At 39.7% G+C, this 26,485-nt stretch overlaps 1 protein-coding gene across 1 annotated transcript in view; it reads right to left on the bottom strand.

The window, feature by feature from the left end:
- Nucleotides 1-26,485, bottom strand: part of LOC124147682 (platelet-activating factor acetylhydrolase-like) — a 45,757-nt gene that overhangs the window by 13,272 nt on the left and 6,000 nt on the right. Inside the window, exons 2-3 of the mRNA XM_046518409.2 lie at nucleotides 24,585-24,699; nucleotides 22,995-23,160 (exon numbers count right to left, since the gene is read on the bottom strand). Of these exons, the coding sequence (XP_046374365.2) occupies nucleotides 22,995-23,160; nucleotides 24,585-24,699 (281 nt within the window). The remainder of the gene's footprint in view (nucleotides 1-22,994; nucleotides 23,161-24,584; nucleotides 24,700-26,485) is intronic.

Raw genomic sequence — 26,485 nt, forward strand, 5'->3', positions numbered from 1 at the left:
GCATTATACAACAAACAAAGTTGTCGTTTGGTACTTAATACAACTCTCATCTTGTTCATGGGAGGTTGGGTCCCATTGTAGGATGTCTTACTGGACACATTCAACATAATCATGGTGATCCCAAAGTTAGAATAGCTGAAGATCTGTTGTCTTCTACATGATGTCTATAAGGAAGAGAATATATGGATGTCAACTTCTTTATTATGAGGAACACAACGTTTCGGAGTATATGCTTAGACCTATCAATGTTAATTACCCCCCACCCACCCCCACCCCCATTTGCCCAGTGTCCATTACCAATTACTTAGCTCTGATTACTTGAGTGTTGGCTTCTATTGTCTATCGCTAATCACCCATCAGCCCCAATCATCTGTTGGCTTCCTTTGTTAGCTTGTTCCCTTTGTTAGTTTCCACCGTTTGTTATCTTATTAATTTTGTTGTCCTTACATGTACATATATATGCTCTCTGCCTCATGGCATTCATTCACCTGATGAAGGAGTAAGCATATACTCCGAAACGTTGTGTTCCTCATAATAAAGAAGCTGACATCCATATATTCTCTACCTTCTGTGAATCACTTCTAAATGCCTTTCAAAGACCTGATGATGTCTGATGAACACTGATTCAATACTCAAAATGCTGTATGGTCCTGCACAGTGACTGTGGAAGTTGACTTAATCATTGGCCTCAAGTCTAGATGGTGAAAATAGATGTTTCGCTAACCTAATCAACATCAGAAGCAGAAATCTTATATATATCTAATATGATTTCATAGATAAACGATAACCAATGTACGATATAATTGTATATTACAATTTTAAACATCCCACTATTTATTAACCCTATTATCAGTTTATATACCGCCATTCTAGACATAACACTGGAACATCATAGGCGGATTCTGAGGGGGTGTTCCAGGGGGTCCGGACCCCCCTTTTGAAAACCAAATGTAGTATGGTGTAGGCAGTAAAATTATCTGTGAGAGGATTTCGATATTTTAGCCCCCTCCCTATTAAAAATCCTTGATACGCCCTTGAATTTTTTTGTTATAAACATCTATTGATATCAGCTGTTGAGTGTCTCATATGACCAACAACACAATGTCTTAATATCTTTTGAACCTATTGCACCCCCATACATGAAGAAGTCTAACTCAATCAAGCTGATCAAACAGCCACAGCTGAAGAGCTACTAAAGACCACTGACCACGACTAAAGCAGAAGCCATAATGACTGTATCATGTACTCCCATCCTCCCAAAGAGAGATGCCCATATAAGTTCAATAGAAACTGTTTATGTCAACACCAGGGGTCACCCCAACCTGTCAACAGCGACACAAGCGTCCTTATAGTGAGGGAGGTGTACCTCAGTGTATACAGTTCCCGCCTCTGTTGACATATGCTGCATTCCTGTCAGCCTTTCCACACTGGAGGTCGACCTCCAACCTCACCCACACCTACACGTGCCCGTCAGCTGGGCCACATAGCTACTTATATACCTACATGTGCAGGACTGAAGGGCGTGGCACTTATCTCACCATGGGGGCAATCTGATGACAAGGAATTGACTATGGACCTGTCGACCTATTTTGATAAATGGGACATTCAGTATTGAGGGGAGGTGTCCCGGACAATCAAATGTTCTTGGTCTCAAGGTACTTCTGTACATACACAAGAATAATGGGATTACTGTCATACAAAACTTTGTCCACACGAACCTTGCCTTGTGTGTCTAGGCATACAAGTCTGTATTTTGTAAGACTTGGGACTCTAGAGACAAGTGACCATGCAGTGCTGACAAGTCCTACTGTACCATGATCCCCAGTGATTGTTTAAACACTGTCACCAGGGGGAATTGAGGATCAGGTGGACAAAATGGCTGCTTGGTATGGATAGTGCTGGAATGAAAGACCATGTGAAGAAACTATATGTATGTGAGGGATACAGTATTATTTCAGCAATTACAATATCCAAGCGGGATTCATCAATCACAACTTCATATCGTACACTGGGTGCTAATCATATTTTCTTATATCCACACATCAGGGATATCAGGGATGTGTGGCATGATTAGGTCTAAAACTAATCATATTTTCTTATATCCACACATCAGGGATATCAGGGATGTGTGGCATGATTAGGTCTAAAACTAATCATATTTTCTTCTATCCACACATCAGGGATATCAGGGATATTTGGCATGATTAGGTCTAAAACTAATCATATTTTCTTCTATCCACACATCAGGGATATGGGGGATATTTGGCATGATTAGGTCTAAAACTAATCATATTTTCTTATATCCACACATCAGGGATATGGGGGATATTTGGCATGATTAGGTCTAAAACTAATCATATTTTCTTCTATCCACACATCAGGGATATGGGGGATATTTGGCATGATTAGGTCTAAAGCTAATCATATTTTCTTATATCCACACATCAGGGATATTAGGGATATTTGGCATGATTAGGTCTAAAGCTAATCATATTTTCTTATATCCACACATCAGGGATATCAGGGATATTTGGCATGATTAGGTCTAAAACTAATCATATTTTCTTCTATCCACACATCAGGGTTATTAGGGATATTTGGCATGATTAGGTCTAAAGCTAATCATATTTTCATATATCCACACATCAGGGATATCAGGGATATTTGGCATGATTAGATCTAAAGCTAATCATATTTTCTTATATCCACTCATCAGGCCGATATTAGGGATATTTGGCATGATTAGGTCTAAAGCTAATCATATTTCTTCTATTCACACATCAGGGATATTAGGGATATTTGGCATGATTAGGTCTAAAGCTAATCAAATTTTCTTGAAAAAACGCAACTTTTGGATGAATAACTTCACTGAATGTAACTCTGTGCCAAGTGTGGAGTACTTAACAATATTTCTCATTGGAAAAGCTTCACCAACTGAAACAGGTTTCTCAAGCCTTGTCTGGTCATTCAACCTGGCAATATACTTAATGTTTCTACGGTGAGGGAGGCAATAATTTGATGTTGAGAGCTATAGTTAGTAAATACATGTACAAGGAATATTATATAAAACAAGAAACAAGAGAATAACTTGATTATCCACAGAAACAGATGCCATTTTTAAAGGCCAAATACAGGTGATAAAAAAATATTTTATTAACAATGTCAAGAAGTAGTCCGAAGTACTGCTGATGTTTGCTTACAAATTTGAAATATGTTTCACTTGATTGTGTTCGTGGAATTTCATGCAAAATATCATTCTGATTCTGCCAAAATGGTAAGGGTTGGCATCACGGTGATAAATAATTATTTGCTGAAATATTGCAAAAAGTGGCATAAAATCCTACCTCACTCATACATGATCATATAACTGACATTAAATTAAACATCTCATTCGCAGTAGACCTGTGTACTGGCAAAAGATATGCACTGCAAATATATATTGTGATATAGGTATCAGTATTGCAACATAATCTGGAAGCAGAAGTGTTTCACATTGGTTAACCTTTAGCCTGCTGAATTATTTTCACACTGCTTACCCCTGCCTGCTGGATTAATTTTAGCATAAGGCGCTCTAAAGAGGGTGGGTGATTTCAAACAGTCGGTGCCTCATTAAACAAGGGCCAATTGAAGAAATATTTTGCACATTTATTGCTGATAGAAAACTACACAGTACTTTATAAAAATATCCCGATGTTTTCAATCATACCAAGGTTAAGACCAAAGCGAACACAAAATTTTAAAATTTTCTTGAACTTACCTCAATTGCGTTTGTACAAGCAGATCCTATTTTCTACATACTAAAGTAAATATTATTCAGCATGGTCAGTCGCTGCCATTTTGTAGTCAGGGAACCAGGGGAGATAACAACATAACACTTCCACATTTCCACCGTTTTGTCAATCAATTTCAAGGGGAAACATTATTTATGAATGAATTTCCGTCTTCATTTTTTGTTTAACGATACAAGTAATAACAAAACTTCTTATATTTGTTTTTACTCAATATACCGAAACACAGAAAAAATATTGCAATAAAGTTTGTAGAGCGTGTTGCAATATAGCGGTATACCGGTAATACCGTACATTCTTAATAGGCAGTACTACAGCCTTATAAGGGCAATGATGTCATACTTGTTAAATCTGTACCAGCATCATAAACCTACACTGGAACCAGTTTTCTGTTTTCCTTTGAAGCAGGGTAAAGGTCACGTTTACCTATACAAACTGGTTGTGTAGAGGAATCCATTCACTGCTAGATCAGTGGGGGTGGGGGCAGGTTACAGTTAAACCAAACAAGTTTGCATGGAGGCACAGCAGGCTTTGCTTGTGATGGTATTTATTTTGCATCTATTTTTATATGTGTGTTATTTTGTGTTAACATGGCTACAATGACACTTAAGGCCACACTATATTTATTTCATGGTTTAAGGATTTTCGCTTACCATTGACACCTTGGATTGGGCAAAACAAAATAAAAAGAATATTTTAACATTTTGTTGGACGTGTTTGGCATGGATGTATTTTAGTCAGTTGGATCTTTTGGGAAAAAATCAATTACTGTAACATATTATGAACAATACATTGATCAATTGCTGTAACATATTACAAACAATACATTGATCAGTTGCTGTAACATATACTGAACCAAATTAAAAACTCCAAAATCCTAAAATTTTAACATTTTGACCAGTTATCATTGTGGGCCCTTATTGTGTATTTAAAACAGTAATGGCCACGTATTGTCTTCAGATAACACCCGTTTTTGTGCAGGTGAATCGAACAAAATAATTTTCACAGCACTATAGTGACAAAAGTGTTTTTTCACGTGCAACTGGTCACGTGGCCATAATACCGCACGTGTTTTCAGCCATACTTATTAGCAGTCATTAACAAAAAAAGAAAAACACAAGAAAACAAAAGTCTTTACGGCCATTTGTCATGCCACGCCTTTCAAATGTGCAACGTTAACGTGCAATCGGCATGTTGCAGACGGGAACGTCCGTAGCTGAAGTCGCAAGGATGATGGGTTGTAGTCGACGGACTGTTTATGATTTACAGACGCGTCTACAGCAAACGGGTACCACCGCTGATCGCCCTCGGCTAGGTCGACCACGTGTGACGTCACATGCAGAGGATCGTCAGATTGTCTTACGTCACCTCCATAACCAATTTTTGACGGCTACATCAACCAGAAATGAACTCTTTAGACTGAGTGCGCAACCTGTTCGAAACCGTCTGAGAACTGTTCACCTTCAAGCACGACGGCCATACTGCGGGCCGATTCTGACTCAATTACACAGACGTCAACATCAATTGTGGGCACAGCGACACTTACGATGGACTCAGAGGAATTGGAATCAAGTCGTCTTCAGTGATGAATCCCGATTTCATCTTCGATTTGCTGATGGTAGGGCGAGGGTGTGGAGGCACCGTCATGAACGTTACGCCCAGTGTTGTGTACAGGAAGTTGACAGATTTCGAGGCGGAAGTGTCATGGTGTGGGGTGCTTTCTGTGGCAATGCACGTTCCAGGCTTCTTGTCATCCGTGGCAACCTCAACGCTGCTGCTTACCGCGACCAGGTACTGGCACCAGAACTTCTGCCTTTTATGGCAGCACATGGACCCGGTTTGATCTTCCAACACGACAATGCCAGACCCCACACAGCAATTTTGACAAGGACTTTCCTTCAGAATGCGGGAGTCAACGTCATGGACTGGCCGTCAAGGTCTCCCGACCTCAATCCCATCGAACACGTCTGGGATGCTCTTGGCAGAAGTCTGCGCACTCTCCAGAACCAACCACAGAATTTGCAAGATCTTGGCACCATTTTGCAGCAACAATGGCATCGTCTTCCCAATCATGTGTTCACAAGCATCACAAGGTCCATGCGGAGGCGTTGTGTGGCAGTTGTCAATGCACATGGTGGCCATACACGCTACTGAACTTGTGTGCCAACAGATTCTCGTGCTTGGGACTTATGATTTAAACTGTTGATGTTATTACCGAATACCGTAGGTGCTTTGAACAAAATTATGGTTACCACCGTTAATTAAAATCCTTCTTTGGACATTAATGATTAAAAATTACCTTCTCTGATACATTTGTCCGTTGTATATCATATATGGGATTACTTTTAAAAATGTGAAGTTTTTAATTTGACTCAGTATATTACAAACAATACATTGATCAATTGCTGTAACATTTTACAAACAATACATTGATCAAATGCTGTAACACATTACAAACAATACTTTGATCAATTACTGTAACATATGAACAATACATTAATCAATTACTGTAACATATCAAGAACGATGCATTGATCAATTATTTGAACTGTTATTAGTTACCTTAAGTTTCTTTGATTTTGGAATCGTATCATTTCATTTTTTCTAATCCATCAAAGATGAAGAGGTTGGCCAAACAAAATAACTTTGAATCATTTTGATTTGATTTTCTGTTTGTGTCCTGGCTTCAGTTACCAGTAGTCGAATCTGTAAACCCCAAAATAACAACTCCCCATGTGCAGTGTGGTGCAGAAACTACTTCCCTAGCACCTGTAGGAGACCACAAAATTGAACATAAGTAAGGGACATCGGGTGGCTATTTTTAAAACCAAAAGGAAAAAATTTACGGCCAAAACGTGAGTAATAAGAGAGATAATTGACTACAAGATACTTACAACGTCCAGACGTACTTATATTGAATTTATAGGATGTTTCTTATAGGTTCTAAAAATAGCCACCTAATCTCCCTTACTTATGTTAAATTACGTGGTCTCCTACACCTCTATCTGAGACAACAAGATACACCTCACACAGACATGGCTCGTGTACAGGTTTAAGACAGCCAACAATGTCTTTCCTGTTCATATTTAAAGGCTAATGTTTGAACAGTTTATATTCAGGATTATTTCTAAAACTGTAGCACGATTGTAACTTTGGGATTGGTGCCTGAAGGTCAAAAGTCAATTAATATTCAGCATATGATCAGAAATAGTTTCTGAAACCTTCTACATCAGTGTTATCTGTTGGTAAACTTGGATACAGAGCAGCCATTGTTCAAAGTCACATGTGACCGCCTCTGTGGTCTAGTGGTAGAGCGGAAGGTCCGAGGTTTGATGTCATACCAAAAGACGTTAATAGATGGTACTTTTTGTTACCCTGTCTGGCGCTCGGCATTAAGGGGCTAAAACAAGGACTGGTCGGCTCAGAGTCAGTATACAGTGTCTGAGTGGGGTATTCATGTTAAACTGCGGCATGGTATCTCAGTGGGCTAGCACTAGGACTAGTACAAGCACACACACACACACACACACACACACACACACACACACACACACACACACACACACACACACACACACACACACACACACACACACACACACACACACACATACACACACATGACACTCACTGTCTGAAGCAGACATTAATACTTTGTGTGTGACTGTCTTGCTGAGTTGATTAAATCGGTGTCAGATATATTTAATTACACAAGTTCGGTACGCTACACGCAAATGTAATAATGTCTTAACTTATAATCCATTCTTATTAAACGGGAGTGCTGCCTTCTATAGAGAGACACGTGTCAACGAGCTAATAGTATCCACATGACCTTAATGCTGTGATATATCACTACTTACCTCGTCAAGTGATGTCGTCTTACGTCAATAGTGTTTGTAATGTGTCAGTAACGCTGTGAGGCATGACATATTTAGTATGATCCTAAACATGTGCTTCATCGTGTCCATATGGATTGTTACCGGTATAACATGTTTATAACCACATGGGTGTTGAGTTCATAGTGACCCATCAATTTTCCCTTGTTTTCCAGAATTTCTACACCAAAGCTTAGTAAAGATGTTGAAACCAAAGGAAAGTGTAATAATGGTTAAAGAGAGACAAATTTATACACCAATATGCTAAGATGGTTAAAACAAAGGAAAGTGTAATAATGTTTAAAGAGAGACAAATTTATACACCAATATGCTAAGATGGTGAAACCAAAGGAAATTGCAATAATGGTTAAAGAGAGACAAATATATACACCAATATGCTAAGATGGTGAAACCAAAGGAAAGTGTAATAATGGTTAAAGAGAGACAAATTTATACACCAACATGCTAAGATGGTGAAACCAAAGGAAAGTGTAATAATGGTTAAAGAGCAACAAATGTATACACCAATATGCTAAGATGGTGAAACCAAAGGAAAGTGTAATAATGGTTAAAGAGCAACAAATGTATACACCATTATGCTAAGATGGTGAAACCAAAGGAAAGTGCAATAATGGTTAAAGAGAGACAAATATATACACCAATATGCTAAGATGGTGAAACCAAAGGAAAGTGTAATAATGGTTAAAGAGCAACAAATGTATACACCAATATGCTAAGATGGTGAAACCAAAGGAAAGTGTAATAATGGTTAAAGAGCAACAAATGTATACACCAATATGCTAAGATGGTGAAACCAAAGGAAAGTGTAATAATGGTTAAAGAGCAACAAATGTATACACCAATATGCTAAGATGGTGAAACCAAAGGAAAGTGTAATAATGGTTAAAGAGCAACAAATGTATACACCAATATGCTAAGATGGTGAAACCAAAGGAAAGTGTCATAATGGTTAAAGAGCAACAAATGTATACACCATTATGCTAAGATGGTGAAACCAAAGGAAAGTGCAATAATGGTTAAAGAGAGACAAATATATACACCAATATGCTAAGATGGTGAAACCAAAGGAAAGTGCAATAATGGTTAAAGAGAGACAAATTTATACACCATTATGCTAAGATGGTGAAACCAAAGGAAAGTGCAATAATGGTTAAAGAGGTGAGGTGAGGTGAAATTGGGTTTAACGTCGCGTCCAAGATTATTGCACTTATATAGCGACGTGCATGCACGTGTATGTGTGTGTGTGGCTGCTTGTACTAGTCCGGACTGATGCCGATTTATAGTGCTAGCTCACTGAGATACCATGCCGCAGTTTAACATGAATACCCCACTCAGACACAGTATACTGACTCCGAGCCGACCAGTCCTTGTTTTAGCCCCTTAATGCCGAGCGCCAGACAGGGTAACAACAAGTACAATCTTTTAACGTCTTTTTGTATGATGCGGCCCGGGATCGAACCCCGGACCTTCCGCTCTCCGGGCGAACGCTCTACCACAAGACCACGGAGGCGGTCCTGGTTAAAGAGAGACAAATGTATACACCAACATGCTAAGATGGTGAAACCAAAGGAGTGAGTGAGTGAGGTTTTACGCCGCTTTTAGCAATATTCCAGCAATATCACGGCGGGGGACACCAGAAATGGGCTTCACACATTGTACCCATGTCGGGGATCGAACCCGGGTCTTCGGCGTGACGAGCTAACGCTTTAACCACTAGGCTACCCGACCGGCCCCGAAACCAAAGGAAAGTGTAATAATGGTTAAAGAGAGACAAATTTATACACCAATATGCTAAGATGGTTAAAACAAAGGAAAGTGTAATAATGGTTTAAGAGACAAATTTATACACCAATATGCTAAGATGGTCAAACCAAAGGGAAGTGTAATAATGATTAAAGAGAGACAAATATATACACCAATATGCTAAGATGGTGAAACCAAAGGAAAGTGTAATAATGGTTTAAGAGAGACAAATTTATACACCAATATGCTAAGATTGTGAAAGCAAAGAAAAGCAAAATAATTATTAAAAAGAGACATATTTTTATACCAATATGCTAATATAGTGGTAGCAAAGGAAAGTGTAATAAGTTTAAAAGAAAGAGAATTCCTGACAAAAATTCATAAACCACGTAGCTAAACGATCACCAAGTATATTGACTAACAATTCCAAACAGGTCAGATCAAACTCAAGTCAAACATACTATTGCCAAGCAGGTTTCTCTTAGTTTCATGTACTCCCCCAACAACAGATGTCATAATTAGTGAGGGCTGTTATTGACCCAGATGTACAAGCTGTATAAACATGATACAGGTTCTCTTAGAACTAGGCCAAAAAACATGGCAAATCAGGTCCAAATATGTGGTTAGCACAAATAATGAGTACATGGCTGTTATTCCGCGTGACTGACACCATTGAGGGTTCAGGTGTGTGATCGTCCCATCTTTGTTGGAGATTGTATCGGTGAGCTTCCATGTCAGTAGAAGCTATTGTGGGCCTGGCCATGCTTCACTGACCAAGGCCCTGATCAACCCCTGGAGAAAGCTAATGGGCGATGTAGACAGGAAGTGGATGATATAATAATTAACACTTGAGAGTCTGTCATGTTATGGAGGCTTATTTTGGAGGATTAAACCTATGTTACAGAGGTGTTTGTTATATATTTGTATTTTCTGCAGGGAGTAGGAGTTGAAAACCATGAAACAAAGAGAAGAATTTGTCACACACACTGCATGCACATCACCATATAAATGCAATAATCTTGCAGCCAATGTTCAATTCTAATTAACCTCGGCTCATCAGTGATATCCTGACCATGTTGACTGGCTTAGTATGTCAGAACAGAGACCATAAAGTAGAGGTCTTCGGTCAGAATGAACAATAGACAAGTATATTTTTTATTTGTAGTTACCACCTGTTATGCGTATTTGGAGAAGATTTGCTGTTTTTCTATGCTTACCATTTATCCATAGACCATTCTTGTACACACTATTCAACAGACCATTCTTGTACACCCTATTCAATAGACCATTCTTCAACACACTATTCAACAAACCCTTCTTCTACACACTATTCAATACACCGTTCTTCTACACACTATTCAACAGATCATTCTTCTACACACTATTCAATAGACCATTCTTCAACACACTATTCAACAGACCCTTCTTCTACACACTATTCAACAGATTGTTCTTCTACACACTATTCAACAGATCATTCATCTACACACTATTCAACAGATCATTCTTCTACACACTATTCAACAGATCATTCTTCTACACACTATTCAACAGACCCTTCTTCTACACACTATTCAACAGATTGTTCTTCTACACACTATTCAACAGATCATTCTTCTACACACTATTCAACAGATCATTCTTCTACACACTATTCAACAGATCATTCTTCTACACACTATTCAACAGATTATTCTTCTACACACTATTCAATAGAACATTCTTCTACACACTATTCAATAGACCATTCTTCTACACACTGCTTTACATCCACTTCTTCTACACACTATTGCAAACAGTGCTGGATCAAACACAACTAAAATGAAAGTTGAAAACTGTAGCAATCAGTATAGGTATCATGTACCTATAAAACTGATATTGTTCACCTGGGTCACATGTCTATAGTCACAGGTTAAGTTATCAGCAGAACTCCAGGCAGACATTCACAGTGCAAGCTGATCATGTGACACCGTCCACACTTCATTATATGTAAAATCTCCACGTCATTTAAAAATTCCTACACACAACATGAGTTCAAAATTGACATGAATCTTAAACACATCAAAAACACATAACTGGACACAAACTCAAGTGCTAATGAATTATTCATGAAAGTTGTGGGCACAAGTTGTGTGGTCTATACAAGTAAGGGTATTGTACTGTAAGTTCAACAGCGAACAATGTGTGGGTGTCGGTTTGTGTGAGACACTCGGCTGGGCATCCTGCAATCAACTGAGACAATAAAGGGTGGGTTTACGATGTACTGGTTGAATGTTAATGTCGCCCTAGACAGGATGGGTGTACTATACACTGGTTGAATGTTAATGTCGCCCTAGCCAGGATGGGTGATCAATGTACTGGTTGAATGTTAATGTCGCCCTAGCCAGGATGGGTGTACAATGTACTGGTTGAATGTCAGCCCTAGCTAGGATTGGTGTACAATGTACTGGTTGAATGTCACCCCTAGCCAGGATGGGTGTACAATGTACTGGTTGAATGTCACCTCTAGCTAGGATGGGTGTACAATGTACTGGTTGAATGTCACCCCTAGCTAGGATGGATGTACAATGTACTGGTTGAATGTCACCCCTAGCTAGGATGGATGTACAATGTACTGGTTGAATGTCACCCTAGCCAGGATGGATGTACAATGTACTGGTTGAATGTCACCCTAGCTAGGATGGATGTACAATGTAGTGGTTGAATGTCACCCTAGCCAAGAAGGGTATACAATGTACTTGTTGAATGTCAATGTCACCCTAGCCAGGATGGGTGTACAATGTACTGGTTGAATGTCACCCCTAGCCAGGATGGGTATACAATGTACTGGTTGAATGTCACCCCTAGCCAGGATGGGTATACAATGTACTGGTTGAATGTCACCCTAGCCAGGATGGGTATACAATGTACTTGTTGAATGTCAATGTCACCCTAGCCAGGATGGGTGTACAATGTACTGGTTGAATGTCAACCCTAGTCAGGATGGGTATACAATGTACTTGTTGAATGTCACCCTAGCCAAGATGGGTATACAATGTACTTGTTGAATGTCACCCTAGCCAAGAGGGGTATACAATGTACATGTGGAATGTCACCCTAGCCAAGATGGGTATACAATGTACTGGTTGAATGTCACCCTAGCCAAGATGGGTATACAATGTACTGGTTGAATGTCACCCTAGCCAAGAGGGGTATACAATGTACTTGTTGAATGTCACCCCAGCCAAGATGGGTATACAATGTACTGGTTGAATGTCACCCTAGCCAAGAGGGGTATACAATGTACTGGTTGAATGTCACCCTAGCCAGGATGGGTGTACAATGTACTGGTTGAATGTCACCCCTAGCCAGGATGGGTATACAATGTACTGGTTGAATGTCACCCCTAGCCAGGATGGGTATACAATGTACTGGTTGAATGTCACCCTAGCCAGGATGGGTATACAATGTACTTGTTGAATGTCAATGTCACCCTAGCCAGGATGGGTGTACAATGTACTGGTTGAATGTCAACCCTAGTCAGGATGGGTATACAATGTACTTGTTGAATGTCACCCTAGCCAAGATGGGTATACAATGTACTTGTTGAATGTCACCCTAGCCAAGAGGGGTATACAATGTACATGTGGAATGTCACCCTAGCCAAGATGGGTATACAATGTACTGGTTGAATGTCACCCTAGCCAAGATGGGTATACAATGTACTGGTTGAATGTCACCCTAGCCAAGAGGGGTATACAATGTACTTGTTGAATGTCACCCCAGCCAAGATGGGTATACAATGTACTGGTTGAATGTCACCCTAGCCAAGAGGGGTATACAATGTACTGGTTGAATGTCACCCCAGCCAAGAGGGGTATACAATGTACTTGTTGAATGTCACCCTAGCCAAGAGGGGTATACAATGTACTTGTTGAATGTCACCCTAGCCAAGATGGGTATACAATGTACTGGTTGAATGTCACCCTAGCCAAGAGGGGTGTACAATGTACTTGTTGAATGTCAATGTCACCCGAGCCAAGATGGGTATACAATGTACTGGTTGAATGTCACCCTAGCCAAGATGGGTGTACAATGTACTGGTTGAATGTCACCCTAGCCAGGATGGGTATACAATGTACTGGTTGAATGTCACCCCTAGCCAAGATGGGTGTACAATGTACTGGTTGAATGTCAATGTCACCCCTAGCTTGGAGGGGTATAAAATGTACTGGTTGAATGTCATTGTCACCCCTAGCTGGGATGGGTATACAATGTACTGGTTGAATGTCAATGTCACCCCTAGCTGGGAGGGGTGTAAAATGTACTGGTTGAAGTCAATGTCACCCCTAGCTGGGATGGGTATACAATGTACTGGTTGAATGTCGCCTTAGCCAGGATGGGTGTACAATGTACTGGTTGAATGTCACCCTAGCCAAGAGGGGTATACAATGTACTGGTTGAATGTCAATGTCACCCCTAGGCAGGATAGGTGTACAATGTACTGTTGAATGTCACCCCTAGCCAGGAGGGGTGTACAATGTACTGGTTGAATGTCACCCCTAGCTGGGATGGATGTACTATACACTGGTTGAATGTCACCCCTAGCCAAGAGGGGTATACAATGTACTGGTTGAATGTCACCCTAGCCAAGAGGGGTATACAATGTACTGGTTGAATGTCACCCCTAGCCAGGATTGATGTACAATGTACTGGTTGAATGTCACCCTAGCCAGGATGGATGTACAATGTACTGGTTGAATGTCACCCCTAGCCAGGATGGATGTACAATGTACTGGTTGAATGTCACCCTTAGCCAGGATGGGTGTACATTGAACTGGTTGAATGTCACTCTAGCCAGGATGGATGTACAATGTACTGGTTGAATGTCACCCCTAGCCAGGATGGATGTACAATGTACTGGTTGAATGTCACCCTAGCCAGGATGGATGTACTATACACCGGTTGAATGTCAATTTCACCCCTAGCCAGGATGGGTGTACAATGTACTGGTTGAATGTCAATGTCACCCCTAGCCAGGATGGGTGTACAATGTACTGGTTGAATGTCAATGTCACCCCTAGCCAGGATGGGTATACAATGTACTGGTTGAATGTCAATGTCACCCCTAGCCAGGATGGATGTACAATGTACTGGTTGTATGTCACCCCTAGCCAGGATTGGTATACAATGTACTGGTTGAATGTCACCCTAGCCAAGAAGGGTATACAATGTACTGGTTGAATGTCAATGTCACCCCTGGCCAGGATGGGTGTACAATGTACTGGTTGTATGTCACCCCTAGCCAGGATTGGTGTACAATGTACTGGTTGAATGTCAATGTCACCCCTAGCCAGGATGGGTGTACAATGTACTGGTTGAATGTCAATGTCACCCCTAGCCAGGATGGGTATACAATGTACTGGTTGAATGTCAATGTCACCCCTAGCCAGGATGGGTGTACAATGTACTGGCTGCACGCATCCTCAGAGTGATGTTGTGACACCTGACTCCAAGTGACACTACACTCTAAATCTGCTGACAAAGATACCCTCTATATAGGACGATGACTCATAGGACAAAAGGTACTCGGTACACCTACCAATTTTTTTAAGCTCCAGCTAGACAACTCGTAACTCATAATTTTATGGCTGGATCGGAGGTTACATGACAAGCATCAAGCAGTTTTATTCTGATACTTACTCAAAATCTGTAGAACAAACTTGCAGTGTTAGCATTACAGGTAATTTGATTCCTATCCAGATTTGTTGGTTCCGAATGAAATCTTGTGCCATTGAATACTCAGTTAGATCCACAAATATGAAGACACAATGTTTATTGCCGAGGTGTTAACATTTTAACTACAGGCTTTATTTCAATCTGGATATAAAAACTCTACACACAAAGAGGGAGATGGGGTGCGCGAGGGCACATGGAGACGTATTGATGTGTCAGTCAAACTGATCCCGAATACGTACATGCTCGTGTGGTGAGGTGAAATGGGGTTTAACATCCCATTCAAAATTATTGCACTTATACAGCGACTTGCAGTAGGTGTGTGGCGGCGTAAACTAGTCCAGACTAATGTTGGTTTATTAGTGATTAATTAGAGATACCATGCCACAGTTTATCAAGAGTACCCCACTCAACACAGGATACTCCAAGTCGTCCAGTCCTTGTTTTAGCCCCTTAATGCTGAGCACGAGGCATGGTAACAACAAGTACCACCTTTCAACATCTTTTGGTACGTCAGTCAGGGATTGAACCCCAGACCTTCCGCTCTCTGGGCAGATGCTCTATCCACTAGACCACGGAGGCGGTCCATACTAATGTGGTAGTGTAGTATAGCACAGACAATATGTAGTTTATTTAACGTGGACCATATGAATGTATTCTGTACAAGTACATGACTGGTAAGGAGACTGTGTACTCTCTCTTGAGGAAGGGAGAATTGTTTTACACCGCTTTTAGCAATATTCCAGCGATATAACAGAGGGCTCCTACTCTCTCTGCAGAGACGGGTGAAGACTACAAAACGACATACAACGCTTAGCCTTTATACTTTTGTTGAGAGTGGGCTCGCCAGTAATGCAAGATAATAACTTGAAAATGATGGAAGTGCGTAAATGCAGAATCTTGAAATTGAACCAGCGAGGTGACTCTGATATAACTCTTTACCTCTGTTTATCACTGGAAATAACTTATTAATAAACATGATAAGTCATCACATGACCATGACATTCTCAAGAGCAATCCTCTGTCTGCTGACTTCCCCTCTTTAATCATCCACTTCCCCTCCTAAAACTGGACGACTGCACCTGGTGACCCCTCGTGACCAGCAACATCAGCGACCTCAACCATCAACACTGGACGACTGCACCTGGTGACCCCTCGTGACCAGCAACATCAGCGACCTCAACCATCAACGCTGGACTGGACGACTAAACCTGGTGACCCCTCGTGACCAGCAACATCAGCAACCTCAACCATCAACGCTGGACGACTACACCTGGTGACCCCTCGTGACCAGCAACATCAGCGACCTCAACAATCAACACTGGACAACTGCACCTGGTGACCCCTCGTGACCAGCAACATCAGCGACCTCAACCATCAACACTGGACAACTGCACCTGGTGACCCCTCGTGACCAGCAACATCAGCAACCTCAACCATCAACACTGGACGACTACATCAGGTGACCCCTCGTGACCAGCAACATCAGCGACCTCAACCATCCTCCACTTCCTGTCCCAACACTGGACGAGGACACAAGCTGACCTGTCGTGACCAGCAACTCATTGACATCAGCAATCATCTACCTAAAACTCCCCCAACACTGCCACCCCCTAATGACATCAATCAGCCAGCACAGCTTGTGTCAGTCATGGTCTGTGTGCTGTGTCCCTGTCATCACAACAAAGGGCACTGCTACTCAGTGTGCGATGTTTGACAGTCCTGTCTCCTCCTCCATGGACGATCCCATTGTGTCCCGACTCTAAGCTTACTGTCGTGATAGGTCGGTAATTTGGGAGGGACACAGGTTAAATAATTTCATGTGACTCTGATTCATGAACTTGTTGACGTTTACAGTGTGGAGTGTGTGAATTTCTTTCACAGGACTATATTACACAGTCTGTTGCCCATTTGCAGCAGAGACTTAAATATCCGTGTCCTGTGTCTCTGTGTCATTAGGTACATGGCTATCTGTTAGACAGGCCTCATAAACAACAGGAACACGTAGCTGTACAAGATTTTTTTTAAATATTGACCCATTTTCATCCTCATAGAACACATGGGTAATTTGTTTGTATGTTATTTTTTACAGCTACATATTCTTGTGCATTAAGATGGTGTGTCCACGACTTGGACCAAATTTGCTAGAACAGCTGATTTTGGCTCACCCATAGTGTTCTCCCAGTATTCCAGCTGTACCTAGGTGGCCTGTATAGATGGTATATAATCGGGCCTACCGATGGTTGATAGCATGAGAAACATCCATGCTGTAGGGACATGGTGTTACGAGGCAGGCTACACTCTTAATCCTGATAGCCTTAGAAATTATCTTTTAAGACTTAATAAATTCAGAGATCTGGGTGCCGTTGTACAAAACAACCTAATGATACGACTGTTGTAAGTCTATATTAGCGCTAAGATCGCTTCGTACAATGGCACCCTGGTGTAAAACTTATTTCACTCGTCCTCCGAGTTTGTAGCATTCCAGCAAGACTAGTTCGTATTAAGACCAAAGTGTTGAGAACTGGTAAAAATTGAAAGCCTTCTAATGTCACTTGTTTCTTTTTCATAATAGATCCCCAATCCAATTCTGCATTGCACTTTATCTGCTTCGACAGTATTGTGCAGAATCGTGAAATACAACATGATTCTCCTCCTAAGACTCTTCCCTTCAAATACGATTATTATATTTTAGATCATGCACTTCCTACATACCAGCAACAATGGCAAGCTATGGTTCAGTGATCTAGCATTACCAATAGTTAGGAAGCATTAACAAAATAGTGTTTTGTTGAACTAGTAGACAGGGGAGACACACCGGGTTACACCGATAAAACTTTACCCGATATGTTAAATCAAGTTCAGTCCTCTCTCTCACATGTAAGTGTGCATGCCGCAGACACATTACCACAACGTAAACATAAGTGCATGACAACGCCACGAACATGTTGGGTTCTACTTAGGCTAACTTCTATACAAATTCCATTTAGCATGCATTTTATTACACTATTTAAGTGTTTGTGACAATAAAATAGTTTTTGTTGAATCAACAAAATCTTTTCACAAACATGACATAGGCTGTATAAACTAGTCTCCATTGTTAACTCTATGACTGACTGTCTACTTTATGACAGATACAGTAAACAACGTTTATAAGACCACGCTTATAACAAACTGACGAAAATAATGCACTATTTCTTCAGTCTCTGCCATTTGCTGTATATTTCATCAAATAAAATGAATGGAAGCGAACACGCCTATAACGAAATAACGGATAGAGCGAACTCGCTTTGTGGTCCCATTTGTACTGTCAAAGACAATGCTTTTGTTTATAAGGAACAGGTAATCTGAACTGTTCACGTGTCACCAATCACTCTATCAATACATCCGGGGCCACGCATGGCTGTCCAAAACAGCAATAAACAATTGAAGGCAAGTAATTAACTGGATTTAGTACTGACACCTTGTCCACAATCAACACCCTCAATTAACAAGAGTAAAACAGTCATTAGACTATAGCCTTTGAAGTGGGTAAATTCTGTCTTTAAATGTGAAGACTTCGGAGGAAATTCAGTCAAATGCTTATAACGAATTACGGTTATAACAAACTAAAATTAGTGGTCCCTTTGAGTTCATTGTAACTGTAGTTTACTGTACTTCACTCACATTGTCATTTTGTTCAGTCTTGTCCCTGGTCACTCCATACCTACTTCTCAAGGGAACCTTAACTTCCTTTGAGTAGTATACATATGATATACCTGCGATGACTTGTTTGTTTGTTTGTTTGTTTATTTGTTTGTTATGTTACATGTTTTCATGCTTCAGTCAGCAATATTTCATCAGCATCATGACACAAAATATTTTAGTGTTTCCTTTTTATCAATAGTTTTTTATGCATCTTAAAGGTCTTATGGCCATATTGGCAGGTATTGTTCACATCAATCAGAATATCTAGTATTTTATTTTTATTTTATTTTTCCTTCTTTATTCATCACAGCAGGTACAGCATATATATACATGTCATGTCAAGAAATTGAGGTACATGGTGTTTGAGAAGTGTAAAACTATTTATACATTTAAATTCCTGTCTCTAAAGTCAAAGTGTCATACTCACTATGTATTGCAGATTGGTTTTAAAAACAAAGTGTGGAAGGAAGGCCAGAAACTAAAAAAGTTTTCATAGTTACAAATTGTAAATGACAAATCTAGTATTTTATTTGCGGTACAAAGTGTGGCAATTAAATAATCATCAAGCAATTTCCCATGTCATTGGGGACACGTAGGCTGACATTGAAACAGCTGACCTGACAACGTGATTTAATTGCATGTCTCTAAGACAGGCAAGACATTTTCTAACCCAATCAGGTCCAAATGAACATCCTGTGACATAATCTTAGGTCTCAGACACCTTTACCGCCTTCAGGGTACAAATCTAACTTGTTATTCATTCTACAATGTTGAGAACATGCAATAATGGCTTCACACGAACCAGTCAAGCAGGTTGTGCTCGGCAAGTAACTGGTCTTGTCAATCTCCATGTTAGGATGTATTGTTAACGTAATGCCCCTAATCCCTGAAATAGTTCAATATCTGTTTTCCCCACGCAAAACATTTCTCCAGACCAGGCCAGAGACAGTCATGCACAAAATGCTTTTTGGGCAAAAGAATAACATGTCGAGTACTCTTGAAATTTCAGTGTCAGTCTGACTGAAAACTAGTTTCAACAACAGTGTCAGAGAAAAGGGGCAGGCATTGTTTATTAATTACACAGAACGCTAAATGGAACTGTCCAACAAAGTACACAGAATGCATTAAACTATGTTTATAACGAACACGCTCATAATGCAGTGACGGATATAATGAACTGTATATTGGTCCAGTCCATTTGCTGTATATATGTGTATATGCTTATAACAAATTATGGTTTTAATGAACTAAAATTAGTGGTCCTTTTGAGTTATAACCGTAGTTTACTGTGTATTCACTGCATTATTATAGTTTACTGTGTATTTCACTGCATTATTAAAGTTTACTGTGTATTCACTGCATTATTATAGATTACTGTGTATTCACTGCATTATTATAGTTTAATGTGTATTCACTGCATTATTATAGTTTACTGTGTATTCACTGCATTATTATAGTTTACTGTGTATTCACTGCATTATTAAATCCATCTGTCAGCTTGCCATGTATTTTCATATTCGTGGTTGTTACTGAGAGTCAATGCTCAGAAATATCATTGGAACCGATGAGGTTAACAAAAGTCATCGCTCATAGTAAATAGCAGTATCTCTCTACTTGAACTTTCAAGGTCGTGAGACAGACATAACATCACGCCGGAATACTATCACAAAAACATGGATTATGTCATATGCTTCCATGATAACTGAAATGTGGGCAAAAAAAACTAAACCAAATTTGCTCTGATAAATATCGACCAAACTTAATATTTAATTGATGTGGTATCCATTTTATCAAGCTGAATGGCAATTTTTTAGTTCAGGATTAAGAAAAAGTGGACTTCCATTCACAATGAATAGTTTTGTACAATCAGTTTTCAATCTTTATTGTTTATTTTATATAATTGAATAAAATTACAAATTAAACTTATGTTTATTCAAAAGATCCAAGAATATATCAATATCAAATATATCTTGTCAAGCAGCAGCTTGTATTGGGATGCATGTGTCATCATGTCGCAGTGGACATATCGTATCCTCTATTTCAGCCAGAAGGAGACCACACAATGTAGTGGGGACTAGCGAGGGTCTAATTCTCCTGTGCAAATACCTCAGCCTGACAGAGGGAGGAAATGGGGAACTATTTCAGGACATTTGTATGCTACTTCATCATCAAGAGCATCAGTTCATTGTTTATTCATGATGTTGACACCAAAATTTAGGGGAGGGGGATTTGTGTTTCTGGTAACGAACCCTGGTCAGATGTGGCTTAGTTACTAGGTAACACAATTATATATATTGTATGCACATGGCTATAATTAAAGATTCTTCAGGGTGGTGGGAGTGTTTATAAAAATATATATAAAAATTTGACACTAGACCTGTGGGTTTTTCCTTTTCATGCAATATCAGCTCATCCAAAAATAGTGTTAGTAGATATTTGTTTCTCCATTTTCTTGTTTAAATGACGGGATAAGCACAACACATTAATCTGGTGGTATAGAAAATGGAAAACATAGGAATGTTCATAAAGCTGCAGTGTAACTCGAGAAAAAACAGAAAAAAGGTTTTGGGTCGTGGACACCAGATTAAAGTCGGTCTAGAAACCAGAAACTCACAAATTTGTTCTTGGCCTTACCATAAACACAAATACATATTCTTTGCCTTACCAGAAATAACATCTTGTAACCATGGCAACCATGACAACATGACATACAGCAACAGATGGTTCATTTCATATCTCAACAAATTGTTCAATTTGCTTAAGTAAATAAGCCAATCACAATTTTGTTAGAAAAAGTCTAAATATAAACTTTTCAACTTATATATTTCACACATTACTGCCAACCAATGGGTCTTCAAGTACTTTCAATCTTATTTTCAATGACAGCACTTGCTCAAATATCAAATCTCTCAGTTCATCTCATTGAAAAGCGTGATTATTCCCATAACACAAGGATGGCACCTTGAAAAGGGAGTGCAAAATGAAGCAGCGCCTTCAGCAAATCATTATTTCCCAGCCCCCGCTAGAGTTTCAAAGCAATTCAATCAAGGACACAAGTAGATGTAGCCGATTAAGTAATTATGGACTTCTTGCTGTATGATGTAAGGCACTTGTGATATAACAGTCTGATTTCAACCACCCACTACTTCAGGCCAATATTTGCATGTATGGCTGGGCTCGTTAGCTGGAGCTGTTCGTGTTCAGAGTAGTCTATTTCCTGTCTATAAATAAGCCAATGGGTGGGCAGGGACCTTATGTGGATGGAGGAAAATAAATGCTCTGAAAAGCATGTGAGGAGACATTGAGATTAGATCAATAAGCACTTTTGGTTAAGCCTAGTGGTTAAAGCGTTCGCTCATCATGCTGAAGATCCGGGTTCAATTCCCCACATGGGTACAATGTGTGAAGCCCATTTCTGGTGTCCCCCGCCATGATATTGCTGGAATATTGCTAAAAGTGGCGTAAAACTCAACTCACTCACTCACTTATTTGGTTATGCCAGGGCTCAACTGCACAAAAAGGACTTAGCGCTGAGACTTCATGCTATACCTTGACATTGACTTAACACTGACAGTCCTAGCATCAACATCGGTCTGTGCATGTGAGCTAGTGTCTCTTACCATACCTACTGACCCCAGGGAATATATCAAATCAAATTCACCCTCATTCCACCCTCAACGCCATCTCAGCTCTAACACCCCATACTCATCCTCTATTCTATCTTACTTCAGGCTTCCTTTAAAAAATCTGTTTTACCTAAATCATAACCTATTTTCAAGGACTATATTTCTACATGTGAGCCCCAGGGCTCATTTCCACTAAGGGTCAGTATGGAAGTTATAACAGACAGCCCTTAATGTCTTTTTGTGGAAAGGGGCCAAAATGATTTAAACATGTTGAGTCAAGATTTGGTGTAAACAAAATATGACTTATCTTTACAAAAAATACCACATGCCAGTTGCTGGCAGAGTTCTTGATTATTTATACTACATTTCCAATAGAATTGGTGGAGTAATTGCTGAATAAAAGTTTTAAATTCTTGTTCAGCTTTGTGCCTGATGAGCTTAAAGCAACATTTGAACAAGCTTCTGTACTTCATGGACCCCTAAACTGCCAGAAAGATGCTGGGTCAGTGAATGAGTCTGATGATAGCCGTGGCTCTCACCTGTGTTCCACTGCTGCAATGATGAAGCCCTGAGATGCAAGCTCGAGACACAGGGTGGTGTAGGTGGTCCGGTTTCCTCCCAAACCATGGGAGAGTACGATCACTGGAAACTTCTTCCCATTCTGCAGCACCGGAGCCTGCCATAGTGCCGGAACATATACATCACCTGGGGAATGAGACACACATCAGAAACAGCATTCACACGGGTGTCATCAGAACTAACATTCACATCGTCTGTCATCAGAACTAACATTCACATCGTCTGTCATCAGAACTAATATTCACATAGTCTGTCATCAGAACTAACATTCACATCGCCTGGCATCAGAACTATATTCACATCGTCTGTCATCAAAACTAATATTTAGATAGTCTGTCATCAGGACTAACATTCATATCACGTCATCAAAACTAATATTCACATAGTCTGTCATCAGAACTAAAATTCACATCGCCCGTCATCAGAACTAATATTCACATAGTCTGTCATCAGAACTAACATTCATATCACGTCATTATAACTAATATTCACATAGTCTGTCAGTAAGGACCGCCTCCGTGGTCTTGTGGTAGAGCGTCCGCCCGGAGAGCGGAAGGTCTGGGGTTCGATCCCCGACCGTGTCATACCAAAAGACGTTAAAAGATGGCACTTGTTGTTACCCTGTCTGGCACTCGGCATTAAGAGGCTAAAACAAGGACTGGTCGGCTCGGAGTCAGTATACTGTGTCTGAGTGGGGTATTCATGTTTAACTGCGACATGGTATCTCAGTGAGCTAGCACTATAAATCGGCATCAGTCCGGACTAGTACAAGCAGCCACACAAACACACACACGTACATGCACGTCGCTATATAAGTGCAATAATCTTGGACGCGACGTTAAACCCCATTTCACCTCACCTCACCTGTCATTAAGACTAACATCGCCTGTCATCAGAACTAACATTCACATCACGTGTCATCAGAACTATATTCACATCACCTGACATTAGAACTATATTCACATCGCCTGTCATCTAGACTAACATTCACATCGCCTGGCATCAGAACTAACATTCATATCACGTCATCAGAACTAATATTCACATAGTCTGTCATCAGAACTAACATTCATATCACGTCATCAGAACTAATAGTCTCATAGTCTGTCATCAGAACTAACACTCACATCGCCTGTCACACAAGGAAACACACTCAAAGCATGATGGGTTTCATGACAAAGCCCCATCACTGATCACCACCTGTCTCAACAGGTAACTGTGACATAACGTCCTGAAGCTCACACTCAGCCAGTGTCTGTCTTAAAGAGGTGACGACAAGATTCACAAGCATGTGGTGTTGACCCTCACATTCCTCTGATGCATTGTGGGATTTCTCCCAAGATGTGAATGAAACTTAGTTTTGCCCCAGGCTCAGATAAAGCCTATTTCAAAATAGGGCAATGAATTTGTCTTGATGCACATCCCCCATACCCAAGAATGCCCTTATATCATGTCATATGGTTTGTATTCCAAAGACTAGTACAGGAATGTGTCTTTTTTCAAATGTGACGACAAGAAAAACTGCAATTAAACAACAAAATTCCACTCACCTCCTAACCAATTGAACAGCTTTCCAAATATTTTTGGATTTCTTCCCAGAAAATACATGTAACCAATTCCATACTGGCGCCGAGGTATCCATAACGGCCACTGTCTATCTCTTTTCTGAAAGAAAAACAGGGAACCTTTCTTTAATAAAAAAACACATATTGAATCGGATCACAGAACGCGATATGTCCCTGCTACTTAACATGATTTAAAAAAACATCACTAGTTCTGCATCATAACAGACTTGGTGCAAGATTCATACCCTGTCTTAACTTGAGAATAATTAAATTAATGAATATTGTTTTTTTGCCACAGACAGCAAAATCCAAGCTACATAACAGCATGGTCAATAATGTGGTCTGAGCCAGTGGTTGATAGCATACAATGATACCATCACTCATTGTGACCAACCAATCCTCGTTCATGACAAGCCTGTATGTTTTGGGCCTAAGAATTAAGTGACCTACACAAATATGTTGCTTCTGTGTCTTGTGAATAACGGTAGATTATCACAACAAACAATATATTTTAGGTACTGATTTATATATTACCAAATCTTCTTGTGTATAAACACCTTCTCTACCAAAACACAGAGGGGCGTGCACATAATATACAGACAACAATTATTTTTCCAGCAAGGGACAGACATTATCGTGAATCATCATGTCTAGAATTCTCTTATCACAAAATTTTCATTTTCATTGACCAAGTTTGTTATCTTCTGTAAATCTTTTATCCCAAACCCCTGAATGGGTTGTGCATATACTCAAGTGTGCACAATACATAAAAAAAATATGGTAAACTAGGTTTATTACAATAACTCTGTTTACAATGTTTATACACAAAATATAAACTTTCCCAATCCACTTTAAATTTCATCAAAAGTTTATACATGTAGTGTATGATAAAGTTAATGATGTAAGATTGAAAACAGAAATATTATTGCAACTCCCAATTTATTTCAAAGCAATAAAACTGAACTAAGCGCAAAATTATCAAACACACTTATCCCCCAAAGCGCAAAATGTCAATAAATATGATAGAGTGAGCATGAAGGACCACGGCAGAAATAAACACCCCAGCGCCTAGGGGCATGCTCCTGATAAGTCTCTTATTACATTTCCACATCATGCTCTCATAACTTTGTAATTGACAACTAAATTATTAATTACATCATATTAAGTCACTAAGCCCTGTGACATGGCCATAGTAATGTTGGCACCATATTGGGCTTGCTGTATTTGCTCTGCCTTATAATGAGGAGGGGCAGTAGAAACTGTCATACCGACCCAGCCGCTTCCTGACAAGTAGCGGTATGGTTCATTATGGATATGTAGAACTGATATACCTAGAATATGATGTTCATAACGCCTTCCGGACTCACAACTTCTTCAAAGGGTTATACAGCACAGATAATTGATCTGGATTTGAAAGTGGCGATAATTTCCCTTCGAAACAGCTCTTTGATCATAGATGTAACTTAGGGAGTTATATAATGAAGTCTACAGAGGTGGAAATACATGTGTTGTATATCAGGATACTTAACACCTGATGTGAAAATCAGAATCACTGGTATAGAATAGTTAAAAACAGCTGCTGCAGATGGGAGATTATCATGTTAATTGCATTATGTAATAGTATATTGACATTATTGGAATCCTAGAAATTTTATTTTTGTTTTGAATAGTTCAATTCAAAATTATTTGAGCAGTCATTAATAAAACACTTTCTGTCACCACCATGATTCTCTCAGTAGTCATTGTATCCACTGAATTATTATTTTTATTTAAATTGTTTTTTATTTTTATTTAAATTAATATTTATTTGGGAGTCGCTATTACAGAGTTGATCAGGCATGTGAATGTTGACCTTTAAACAATCAAGAGCTAGTACAATGAACTCT

This window comes from Haliotis rufescens, unplaced genomic scaffold (assembly GCF_023055435.1).
Source record: "Haliotis rufescens isolate VD_foot unplaced genomic scaffold, xgHalRufe1.0.p SCAF_1, whole genome shotgun sequence".
NCBI classification, from domain to species: domain Eukaryota; kingdom Metazoa; phylum Mollusca; class Gastropoda; order Lepetellida; family Haliotidae; genus Haliotis; species Haliotis rufescens.